At 52.8% G+C, this 13,055-nt stretch overlaps 1 protein-coding gene across 1 annotated transcript in view; it reads right to left on the bottom strand.

The window, feature by feature from the left end:
• Window positions 1-2,947: 2,947 nt before the first annotated feature.
• The window catches only part of MORN5 (MORN repeat containing 5), a 32,526-nt gene continuing 22,418 nt past the window's right edge, over window positions 2,948-13,055 (bottom strand). The window contains exon 5 of the mRNA XM_054584901.1: window positions 2,948-3,027. Within this exon, the coding sequence (XP_054440876.1) occupies window positions 2,948-3,027 (80 nt within the window). The remainder of the gene's footprint in view (window positions 3,028-13,055) is intronic.

The raw sequence follows: 13,055 nt of genomic DNA on the forward strand, positions 1-13,055 counted from the left end.
GTGGTCGGTGCAGCTCAGTGCAGAACTCATCCAGCGAATAACACACTCTGGCCCTGTGCTGGGGGCTGGTGTTAACAGGAGCAGTTCAGGCCTGATCCCTGGCCTTGGGGAACTCTAATCTCTCCTTTCATTTTTGCTCCTGAGGCCCCCAGTGCAAGCATGTAGAGCCTAGCCCTGCCCAGGGTCACCCAGTACCCACTCTGCCTTGAGCCTCCCCCCAGGGTCTGTCCCTTGCGTGGATCATGTGGTCGTAGCATGTTGCAGTTCAGACATGTCTCCACTAGCCTGTTAGAGCAGCCTGGGAATGTACAGGCATCAAGACTATTTATTTAAATACAAAACAAAAGGGGGACACACACATACACTCACACACACACACACGGAAAAAATTGTAAGCACTTTTTTGTAAAACCAATGTCTGTTTTGTTACATACCTTTCATGTTGTGCTTTGTAAATGTCTTATTTGTGTAATAAATAAAGTTAATGCAAGTAGAAGTGCTGGCACTTAAATCCAGAACGCGATGGGATTCCATTTCTTGCCTGCTCTCTGGTTGGGGCTCAGGACCCGAAGCCCAGTGCAGTCCACTTCCTGGAAGAGTGGGTGCTGTGTCCCAGTTAGTCAGCAGAACTTCATGAAGGCATGATGTTTCTTTTCTAATCTGAACTGTGAAGGAAATCTGGCTGCTGTCTCTGTCCCCCTCCTGAACACGCACTCCCTGCCGGGCCCTGGGCCGGCTCTGTAGGACTCAAAGAGCCCGGCCCACGCTGCCCTGGAGGAGCCCCCTGGTCTGGCCAATGCTGGGAACAGGACCCACCAACGTGGTGGGGGGGGCCGAGGCCAAGCATGGTCATTTGAGCTGGATCTTATCAGCTTAGAAGTTCACAGAATAGCTGCAAAAGAGGAGGTGTCAGGGGGCCAGAGAGGGAGGCGCAGAGGAGCCTGTTTGGAAGATGGGGGAGAATTTGATATGGTGACGTGACGGGAGCCAAGGCTTGAACTTTGGTCCAAGTCTGGGTCTCATGCTGGCCTTGCTGGGTTCCAGAACTGCCATGTAAATCTGTGAAGTGAGAGAGAACACCTTTCTGCTGGCTGTCAATCCTCCCCCCACCGCCACCCCCACCCCCGCTTTCTCTCTCCCTCCCCCTTCCCCCTCCCCCTCCCTCCCTCCCTCCCTCCCTCCCTCCCTCCCTCCCTCCCTCCCTCCCTCCCTCCCTTCCTTCCTTCCTTCCTTCCTTCCTTCCTTCCTTCCTTCCTTCCTTCCTTCCTTCCTTCCATAGCAGCAGAACAGTTTGTTTAAACCAAAGCTCAGAAGGAGGGGAGGGGTGGCCGTCGGCGCAGAGGCTCCCAGTGCCCTCCTACGTGCCTGGCGCTGTGGCCCTGTGCGCTTGCCTGTAAACCTCAGCCCAGGGTGTACATGGTAACCGCCCCTGCAAGGCCCCTTCTTTATTAGTTGTTGCACCCCATCCCTAAGTCCATCTCTGCCCTTCCCCCTCCTCTCTTCCAATCCTATTATCAAGTGTCAATTTAGACCCCTGTGTGTCTTTGAAAATTGTTTAGTTTTGTGTGTGTGTGTGTGTGTGTGTGTACATGACAAATGTACCTTCTGTTTTCAAAACCCAGGTTGGAAACCCCCAGTGGAGCTCAACCCTATCACTCCCCCAGGTGACCGTTGCCTCGGTGGAGGGAGGAGACCCCCCAGGGCTCCTCCATGATGCAGTCGAATGCACCCAGGCCTCCCTCTGACTCCTGGCTCCGCCCCAGCAGGCCACCCTGCCTACCTAGTTTGAGGGCCAGTTTCCGGGCTCCGCAGACCTTGGCGGAGCCCCCCCAGGCCTGACTCACTCTCCTGGGCAGCTCTTGGTGAGCCAGGGGACAAGGCACAGTGGGGTTGGGGCGGGGTGCGAGTCCAGTCATCTCTAAGGAGGGATGGCTATACAAAGATCCAGGGTGCTTGTGACCCTAGAACATGTCACAGCTTCCTCTTCTTGCTTTCAGTTGGCACTTGATCTCTGGGGGTGACTTTGAAGAATAATTGCTCTATGCACAGCTAACAAATTATTCTTTAAAGCAAACACGTACTGAACACCTGCTGGGTGTCGGCTCCTTATATTATCTCATTCAATCCACACAGCTACCCTATTGTTTTCAGCCTCATCATACCCATTTTACAGAGGATAAAACAGGCTCAGAGAAGTGAGGTGAATTGCCCAAAATTACATGATACCAATGGCTGACCGGGGGTTTAAATTTAGGTGCGTACGATGCCAAAGCTACGTCTGTTCTTTGGCACCACGTGATTCTGGGCTTAAGGTATAGGCTCAAATGGGGCAGCTGCCAAGAGGGAGTCACAGCCCTTGGGCAGTCATTCCTGGGCCTATCTCAAGTACCAGCCGTGGATCTGGGCACAGTCATCCTGTTCTACTGCCCCTTGAGACCAAGACTGGTAAGGCAGGCAACTCAGTGTAGTAACAAAAACCTGGGCTCTGTTCTCAGAAGGACCTGGATTCAAATGCTTGTGACCTCGAGCAAGTCATTCAATCTCTCTGAACCTTAGACTCCCTCTCTTGCAAGGCTGTCGTGAGGGGCAGAGATAACACACACACACCGCCTGCTCACATTATTGCTCATTCCATTACAGATACCTGTTATTGTAAGGTGACGCTTCCACGCGCGTAATAAATACATGGGAGTGCAAATTGCTAAACCCTGTTCCCAGAGATTCTGACTGGCAGGAATATCTAGGTCACAGATATGCCCAGGTGATTCTGATGCAGGTGAAATGGGATCCCGCTCTAAGAAATAGTCCAAGGCAAGGATACTTGGGGCCACACTGCAGAAAGCCTTTATTCCTGAGCCAAAGGTCAGGTTCTGGAAGCACAGCCAGCTCCAAGGTCAGCCAGTGCCATGGGGCGGAGGGCAGCCCCTGCTCGAGGCACCTGCAGAGCTCACAGCTTGGGCCTGTGACCCACGATCTCGTCCCAGCCCTTCCGACACGTCCGGACGATCCACTCGTGCTCGTCATCATCTGCAAGGGAAGAGGAAGAGCTGGTCATGCCTGGGGATCCCTGGGCTTTCTCTGCCCTGGGAGACCCCCAGGTGGGGTCTGGGGACGTGGGTGCTTTCCAGCACAGCGTTGGGGGGGTGGCCTAGGCGGCCAGTCGTTTTAGCTCTGTGTTGGGAAGGAAGAGATCTTTCACTACAGCCGGGTTCTTCAGCTGCCTGTGAGCTCCTGGTCTCGGGGGAATTAGCACAAAAGGGTTTAGGGCTGGTGGATGCTGCTGATGGAGGCAGGTGTGGCATTGCCTGGCCATTCTGAGCAGGGCGGCCTGACGGGCACTCAGAGATCAGCTCGTCTGGCATCCGCCCATCTGACATCCACAAATGGCACCGCCATCATAGCCCGGGCCTTGCCGGCAGTGCCAGGAGCCAGAGCCTTCAGTTCTTAGTTTCCTTTCTGGGCTTTCAGCCTAGTGCTGTGGACGGTAAGGCCTGGGCTGCTTTTGAAACCTGAGGGAGAGCCAAGTGAACCACATTCTTCAGTACTCGGTACGCCACCGTCATCCCTAGGCCAGGCCTCTCTGCAGACAGACTGTTATTTTTCCCCTTTATCCCTCAGATCCACACCCACCCCTCCTCCCACCATGACAGCGGCCCTAATGGTGGGATATATACCCCTTAAAATGCATGTGGCTCTGTAAAACATGTACTGTTGTTTTGTGTACAAATGTGGTTTTAATTTACACAAATGGCTTTGTGCTGTAAATTCATTGTCTTTTTTCACTCAACGCTACATTTCCAAGATCTATTATTGTAGCTACATGTGCATCTTGTGTGTGTTTATGCTGGTGAGTCAGCTCTGACTCCTGGCGACCCTAGGAATGAGTGACGTCCACAGTGTCCTGCCCTCAGCAGCCCTGCTCAGCTCCTGTGGACTCCTGCCTGGGGCTTCTTCTATGGAGTCCATCCATCTCGTATTTGGCCTTCCTCTTTTCCTGCTGCCTCCTGTTTTTCTCAGCAGTATTGTCTTTTCCAAAGAACCCTGCCTTCCCATGATGTGCCCGACGTAGGACAGCGTCAGTTTTGTCGTGTTTGTCTCCAGTGATGTTCCAGGCTTAATTTGCTCTAGGACCCACTGTTCATCTTTCTGGTGGCCCAGGATATCCGGAGCGCTCTCCTCCAGCACTGTATTTCAAATGCATCAATTATTTCCCTAGCAGCCTTCTTCACTGTCCAACTTTGGCATTTGTACCTAGCAATGGGAATGCGAGGGCGTGGGTGATCTTGGCCTTGATCTCTAATGACAGATCTTTGCTCGTGGTGGTCTTTGCTAATTCTTCCATTGCATTGCTTGTTTTTTTTTCTTTCCTACTGCTGCCTAATAGTCCATCGCATTTTGCTCTCCGTCTTTCTTGTGATGGATGCAAGTTGGCCTCAACTTCCGTTACCAGGAATAATGCTGGGACAAATGTGCTTGGGCACATCCCTTCATGGATACGTGGGAGAATATGAGAAAGGTCATCGAACCGTGCACATGCTTCATCCTCCAGACTCCCACCTAGGCCCGTGGTTTTTGGCAGCACCGAGCTGTCTGCAGGCCGTCCCTCCCTCGTTCCTGCTTTCCGCCTGTGCCTTGCCCTGGGGACAAAGAGGTCTAGCCCTGCCCTCAAGCAGTTGTCAGGGCTCCTGCCTGGTGGAGCTCTTGCCTCCTGCCTAAGAGATAGGAGGAGAGGACCACCCACCCACCCTCCTTGGGTGACACAGGGCGGCCGCTGGAGAACGAGGGGACTCGCTGAGAGCTGTAACATGGAGGGCCAGCAGAAATCCTGCCCTCTGCGCCAGATCCTGCCGCCCACCCTCCTCTTCCATCGAAGCACCAAGCCCAGGATCAGGGCGATGGAGGCATCCTGTCACCTACTGTGTGCTCCGTGCTTTCCAAACTCCACATCCCATTCAATCTGCGATAGACCAATAGGGTGGGGGGGATTACCCCCGTTTTATAGAGGGGATGAGCCTTGTCCCACATCTGCACCCGCTGGAATTCAAACCAAGGCTCATGAGACTCCAAAGCCTGACTCCCCAGCCCAGGGCAGAAGGGACCGTGCCGCAGGGCGAGGCGGCCCTCACCCTCACTCTTTCTTCATCTGTGACCTAAGGAAAAAGGCTGGCTGCCTGGCAGCTAGTGGGTCTCAGTTTCCCCTGGGGAGGCTGCCTGGGAATCAGCGTGCGGCTGCCAGCCCGGGAAGGGGGGTGGCGGTGTGGGGGAGGGGCAGAGTGGCGGCACACAAGGAGTTAAGCGCTGGTGAAGCCCACTTTTGCCACCACACGGCGCAGCCTGGTTGGTAATTACAGTTCTGAAGTCTCCAGGCTATTCGAATCAGTGCAGCTGCAACCTCTTCAGTGGTAACCCCTGAAACCAGACAAACTGGGTTCATTGTGCTGAACCAGTCCTTGGCCCCTCCCTGATCGTTACAAATTGACAGCAATGGACTTAACAGCCCTCTTCACTACCCCTTTCACTCTCTACCTGGCTGCACAGCCACCAATTTGAATCGCAGATGCCTACCCTCCCGGCAGCTGCTCACCAGACCCCGCTCCCCTCCCCTGGCCCGCCGAGGCTCCTGGCCCTGCCACGCCAGGGTGAGGCATCCCAAGCACATTTCATCAATATTTAAAATGGAATTAAACCTGCCGCTTTGATTAATGCCTCCCAGATCCCGGGAGTTGTGATTACTGTTTTGCAAATTGCGATTGTTGGAATATGTTAATATGATTGTCTGAGAACGTCTTCACCTTCTCAGATAATTTCTCCCCTTTTGGGCAGGAGGGGAGGGGGAGAGGAGAGAGAAAAATGATGGGAAAAAAACACCCCACAAACTCTTTAATCAATTGTAAATTATTACCTTCAGCACAATTGCCAGCGGTTCAGAGGGGAGAGGGAGGGGGATTTCGGGTTTGGTGCATTTCCCTTGAAAAGTTTTGGCCTTCATTGGCTCCACAATTCCACTCTGGGACGCTGTCCTAGGGGAACAATCTATTTGTCTCAGTGCTATTTAAAATCAAGAAAACTGAAATAACCTACATCTCTAAAAACAGGAGAGTGATTACTTTGTCATATATTCATTCATTTAACAAATTATTTCTAAACACTGACTAGATGCACGGCTTTGAGCTAAATTTGCGGGGAGGACACCGTGAGCCACGTGAGGGAATATTTAGCAGCTAGTGAAAAAAATATGGTTATGAAGTCTGTATTGCAACATAGGAGATATGTTTTTGATATGATGATAAGCAAAGGAGAAAAAAAGGTTGGAAGAGGCAAGAAACAAAATTACATAGCTAGTGTAAAAATTGTCCACAGAGGAAACATTAAAAATAATAAACCGAATGTGAATAACGGTCAGCTGAGGGTAGGGCGACTAGAGGGGCGCTTCTGTTTTGGTGTTTCCCAAGTCTCTCATTAAAGTGTATTGACAATAGAAAAAGATAAAAAATAACTATTGGCTTTTTTCTTACCCTCCAATTTAATGCTTTGGTAATTTACTGCATTTTAGTAGTTGAAATAAAATATTTGTAGGTTCCTAGGAATACCAATAGGGTTCTTGAATTTCTGAACCCTAAAAAGACCCAGCATAAAAATGTTGGTAAAAATGCATAAAAATCGGAGACTAGGCAAATCTCCTGTGTAGAATTCCAAGTAATTTATGTGAATAGACTGCCTTTGGGGAGACGAAATGTAACTCTCCACTTCCTCTCAAAGAGGACAATATAGAAAGGGAGTAAAGAAAAAAACCCAAACTTTACAGTGGAGAAACCTCACAGGCACACCTCGTCCAGGGGACCAAGGTCAACACCAAGAGTGACCAGCTGAGTGAGGAGCGCGTAGCCCAGACATGATGTGAGGACAGCGGCACTTTATCTCTGTGCCCTTCCTCCTCGGGACCCTTAACCCCAGTCTAGTCATCAGAACACATCAGACAAATGCCAGTCTAGGGAAATTTCACAGAATACTTGACCAGTACTTCTCTAAGCTGCCATCAAAAACAAGGCAAGCCTGAGAAACTGTCACAAGCAGGAGGAGCCTAAGGGGACGTAAAACTAAGTATAAGGTGGTGTCCCGGGCGGGACCTCAGACAGAAAAAGGACATGAGGGAAAGAGGGAGGAAATCAGAAATGCAGGCTTTAGTTACTAGAATTCTATCAATAGCAGGTCAGGAATTGCGGCAGGGGCTCCGCACAGCGTGAGATGCTGATAATAAGGGAACTGGACGCGGGGTAGTCTGGGAACTCCGTGCTGTCTTGGCGATGATTCTGTAAATCTGAAATTGTTGTAAAATAAGACATTTGTTTTGTTTTTATTTTTTTCAAAGCATGAAACTCTTGTATGCACCTGGAAAGGTAAGATTATCATGTTCTCTAAGAGCAGCGGAAGACTTTTGTCACACCCAACCATCCAAAATAAGTCTCGCACCCCCTTTTCTCTCTCCTGGTCCCTGCACGTCACAATGTATGAGTCTCTATTTGCATATTTCCGTATGTGCTTTTCTCTCCCAATAGGCTGTAAGCTCTCAATGCAAGGAGCATGTCTGCCTGTTGACCACTGGACCCAGCATATAGTAGGTGACCAATCAGTGCTTTGCCAGATGAAGTCTGGATAAGCCTGGTGTGTTCTGCCTGCCTTCATGGCTGTCAGCAAGCTCTCCCTGAGCACCCAGGTCTCTGCTCAAACGTCGCTTCCTCAGTGGTCCCTGATCTAACTGCCTTCACGCCCAGCCACTCCATCCCCTCTTCATTTTATCTCCTCCATCGCATATGCCTCTCTTTGCAATTTTCTTGTTTCTATGTTGTCTGACTCCCCCATCCAAACTGCAAGCTCCAGTGAAACTAGGAGCCTTGTCTGCTTGTTCAGTGCAGTTCCACCAGGGTTCAAACAAGTGTCTGTCACATAGAGGTGCTTAATCCACACCTGTTGAATGAATGAATGAATGAATAGCCCAGTCCTGTGGTGGGCCCTGAGCCCAGTGCTAGGGGACAGGGGGCTGACACCCAGTGGGGAGTGCTGTCCTAAGGCTTGCCTGAGGCATTCTTCAAGTTTAGGTCTGTCTGCCTTTGGTGCAGGAAGATTTCTTCATTCTCCTTCTGAAGCTTTGGAAATGACCTTGCTACCTGCCTACCCATGCCTATCCCCACTACCATGCATCTCACCAGTCATTAGGAGAAATGGGCTTCTTACAGAGAAGGGGCTTGCTGCAGAGAGACCCCAAATCTGGCCACGGACTCCCCTCTGGGAAGCTGTCCCTGAAAAGGCTCCCCATTCCTTCACCTGGACTTCAAGGCCCTCCAGATCCTCCTGCTTCCTCGCCTGCCTCCCTCCCCCTCTCACCTCACACTGTGAAACGCGGCCACCCTGAGGTCTTGCAGTTGCTGGTGGGTGGGTGCTCACCAGCGCCTCTGTGCCTTTGTACATGCTGTTTCTCGGAAGGGGAACACACTTCCTTTCAGGACCTGGTTCAGGTGCAGGGCCTCTCCGAGCTCACGAAAGAGGCCCCGGGCACCTCCCGTTTCTGGGCCTTAGTGTATATAGGAATGAAGAAAGGCCTAAACAAGAGCATAACAATTGTGGTGTCTTTTAAACATGGACGGGAGACAAATTAATGCTTTTAACATAAGCAACCAAATGTGATATGTGTTGTTTTCAAAGAAGCATAGAGCCACAGTGCACCAGAGGTCAGGAAAGGGAGTGTGAATTTAGAGTTGTCTGATGAACACGATCTTCTTTTAGCCGTGCCACAGTCCGAGCATAAGGACCCCTCATGCACGTGTGTGCCTGGGACCCTGCCCTCCTGGCTGTTCTCTGCCCCCCGTGAGCCCTGCCTGAAAGTCGCCTTCCCTGACCAGGCCAAGGTCATGGCGTCGGTCACAGCCTGGGACAGGCATCTCTGATTCAGTTGAAGTCTTGAGGGCCCCAGTACAGATTCGGCACTTAAAAAGTATTTAATAACTACATGATGCATGAATGAATAAAGCAACATAAATTGGGGGACATCAAAGTAATGGGTTTACCCTGTGGGATTTGAACAAAGGGGGAAGCATTTCTTCCCCTCCTTCAGCAAACGGAGCTCCTGAGGGCACACACAGGCCAAATGCAGGGCCGAGGCCACCAGCTGCTGTTTCCTTTTTTGTCTCGAGGCCGTGGATTGAGCAGCTCCACCGCACGGAGAGGACTGGTTGTCTGGGCTCATGCCTGGGCGCCAACCACACTCAGAAAGCTCAAAGCCCTGGCTGGCCCGGGGCCTGCCTCACAGTGAGGGTGGGAGGGCAGGCCTGCACAGGCCAGAGTGGGGCCCGGGTCACCAAGGGTGCCACTGGTGCAGTCTGCAGGTCAGCGTGCTGGTGGGAAAGAAGAGATTCTGAAATCTCACGCCAGATGCCAGGCGCCATCAGCCCCTAGGCGCTTGGCGGGAGGCAGCGCGGCCCGATGGTTGAGAGCAGGGGCTTTGGGGCTCAGCCGGCTGCACTAGGTCGGGGCATCTCTCTGGGTCTCTTCCTCACCTACCGGGCTGCCTGCCCGGACGGTTCCTTGTGAGGAGACCTGAGGTCATTCCTAATAAGTGCTCAGCACAGTGCTTGGTGCACAGGAAAATGCCCCAAACCCAAAAGGCAGAAGTTGTCTCTGCAAGGTGGGACATCGGGGCCTGTGTGATGGCACCACACAGACTAGAGGTCCTTCTGAGCCCTGTCGCCAACATTCTGGGTGCCCTTGGACAAATCCCCCTCCCTCCCTGAGCCAGGCTTCCTGTTGATGAGCGGCTTTAACCAGATCTCCCACAGAGGGTAGGGCAAGGACTGGCCAGGATGCACGGCAGGAGGGGGCGCCTGGGAAGTGGGCGCTAGGATCGTCCTTTTGACGGGTCTTAAATTCCCAAACTGGACGTCTTCAAGGGCGAGATCTTGAGGGATTCACTCAGGGCGCCCCCAGGACTCCTGGTTCCCTGTGGGGCCAGAGGAGCCCGGTGGGGGGGGGGGTGGGCAAGGAGGAGGAGGAGGAGGAGGAGGAGGAGGAAGAGGAGGCCTCTGCACAGGGATCATCATCGTGAGGATGAAGAGCTGCAGCTCAGCTAATGGTTTTTGTTCAAAGCGAGGTGGGCAGGCTGGGGCAGGCGAGCCCAAAGAGGGCAATGGGCGGATCCGAGTTCCTGGGACCCACAAGCCAATTCTGCTACCTCTTGGCGCGCCTTTGAGCCAAGCGCACATGCGGTCACCAGGGCTCCGCTCTCCCACCCTGGGGGCTGGGCGTGGGGGGCTGGGCAAGGGAGGAGACCTAGATGAAAAAGGGTGTCTCGCCTTGGGAGACAGGCAGAGCTCCCTCAGGCTGAGCACCTAGGAGGGGCCCAGCTCTGTGGGCACAGGGTCATGTCCTTCCTCAGCGAGAAAGGTGGGGTTGTCCTGATTTGCGATGAGGAAACTGAGGCTTAGAGAGTGAAATGATTCACCCACCTCATTCCACCAGGCAGAAGGGAGGGCTCAGTGTGCTGGTGCAAGAGCCACACTCAGTGAGGCCGCATGTGCCCAGGCACAAACGGGCATGTTTCCAAATAGGCGAACCTGTGTGAGAACCTAAGGGTGAGTGTGTGTGCAAGCGTGAATAGGTGTGTGCTGTGAGTGTGCAAGGGGCTGTGCCTGAGGTGAAGAGGAGAAAGTGCGCCCACGGGGATGGTCAGCGTGCGTGCAACACGTGGTGTGTGGCTGGTGAATGGCCGTGTGTGAGTGCCTGGAGCCTGAGTGTGTGTGTGATCAGGTGTTGACAGAGGAGGCACGTCCAACGCAGAGGTGGCTCAGTGCTCATCCAAAAAGCCAAGCGGGACAGGCTCTGGGGAAGGAGGCTCTGGCGTGAGGGCTGCGCTCTTGTCCTGAGGTCAAGGCCTCAGCGTGAACCATGGCTCCAGGACGAGATGGGAGGTGCACGGCAAACTCAGCACCCCAACCTGTGGACAGGCGCCCATCCCTAAAGCCTGGCCACACCCTCTGTGCAAACGCAGGGCTGGGTGAGCTGGTGGGGCAAGGTCAAGGCCCTGAGTGGAGCCCGGGCCTGAAGTGTGGGTGGCCACACCCTGGCATCCTCATCACAGCTCCTGACAAGAAAGCAGCTTTGAACTTCGCCCGCGGTGGTGGTGGCCAGAGGCCCAGGCCATGGCATCACCAATCTTGACTGAGGGGTGGTTGGCCAGGCACAGACTGCCATAGGGAAGGAGGAGGGCCTTTGTTCTGCTTTTCACTGTAAAGGAGCATCTTCTGGGTGGGGTGGGAGGGCGGTCAGGGTGGTTGAGCCCAGGCCGCTTCAATCACTGGGAACTAGAGGTGCAGGGCCCAGCTTTTCACAGCTTTTCAAAACCTGCGCAAATGTAAGAGGCTTGGAAAAATGATTGACTCTAAAACAAAAAGAGAATCTGTAAAGCTGAAATTAATAAATGTTATAATTAATGCATTCAGGCTTTATTATTAAATTTAGAAATCAAAACAATTTTGTTACACTCGAAACCAATTTGTAGGCTTGGTTTCCTCATTTTGCAAGAATTCTCCAGTGTGCACGTGGCTTTTCAGAAATCACAGCCAATTGTTAAAGACTGGTAGTCAAACAATTTGCCAAGCGAAATTTTTAAAATCCTTTCAAAGTGTTAACAGCAAAAAAAAAAAAAAAAAAAAAAAAAAAAGTTACATTTCAATGTGGGAGTGTGGATGTGTTTTGTTTTAATATGTTGAAACAATTGGGGTGAGGCCTCCGAGGTCAGCCCTCAGCTGGGTTAGGGCTGTGGCTGGGGACGGGTGAGTCTGGGCAAGGACTGCGGCCACCTGGCATTGGGAAGCACTTCCCTGTCCCAGGTGCCATGCCCTGTGTTTGACGTGCCCAATCTCATGCAGTCCTCATAAACACCCGGTCATAGGCACAGCTGGTGTTGTCTCAGGCCGAGCTTCAGGTCCTCCACTTGGTGGGTAAAGGGGAAAGTGCCCATTGTCATAATGACCCTTGGGAATCTCTTAGGAAGTCCCCATGCTGGGTAAGGTCATCTCATTAAGTCCATGCAGTCAGTATCCTGACATTGTTGGACCAGGTATTTCTGCTATTGAGGTCCAGATGCAGGCCACATTGGTAAAAAATACATTTCCTTAAATACTAGAAACATCTTGTGTGCGGCAAGGTGCTCACACGACAGGAGGCCCAGAGGGCTGGAGACCAACCGATTCTCGGCTCCCTGCGCTCACTGCAGAGCGCATGCCTGCTGAGTGGGCGGAGCGTGCCCAATCACCAACGCCACACCACCACTGCTCTTCCTGCTCCCCCCAACCCCCACTTCCATTTTCAAGCACTCATAATTGAATTTGCACGCCCTACACACGTTCACAGTGCCCAGCCACTGTACACAGGCAGCTCGGGGGAGCAGAGTGCCGAGGCCAGGTTGAGGCGGTGGGCCTGCCCCTCATTGCCTTTGCTCTGACCTCTGTTCCCTCTATCCCTGCTTTCCAGCTGCATGTGGACAATGGACTGAGGGGACGGGGCTGGCAGTTGGGTCCTCTGTCCTCCAGCTGGCAGGGGCTGAGGGCTGCTGGGCCGTGAGACACTGGGGGCTCAGTGAAGATCTGTGTCTGGGGTACCTTAGGTGGAGGAGAAACAATGAGGATGACAATCCACACACCCAGAACAATGCTGAGAGGGCTGGATAGAGAGATCGGGGACCTGCAGGCCTCCAGTGCAGTCTTAGAAGTGGCATCAAAAGCAGGTGGGAGGAGGTCACCGTGCAGTGTGCCAAGGTGACACTGGCTCCTGCCTTTGGGGCATGGAGTTAAGGCAGCCCCGGCTTCTCAACCAGCGCCCCCGCACTGGGGTAAAATATGCAGTTGTGATGGTTGATGTGCATGGAGCTCCTCCAGGACCAGGCGCGGCTCTTGCTGTGGCCCCACCATTAGCTCCACGATGCTCACCACAGCCTGGGAGGAAGGCCCTACTTCTACCCCCATTTTCCAATGAGGAAACTGAAGCTCAGAAAAGTCAAGAGACTA

This window comes from Pteronotus mesoamericanus, unplaced genomic scaffold (assembly GCF_021234165.1).
Source record: "Pteronotus mesoamericanus isolate MK-2021 breed Mesoamerican mustached bat unplaced genomic scaffold, CSHL_Meso_final contig_78, whole genome shotgun sequence".
NCBI classification, from domain to species: Eukaryota; Metazoa; Chordata; class Mammalia; order Chiroptera; family Mormoopidae; genus Pteronotus; species Pteronotus mesoamericanus.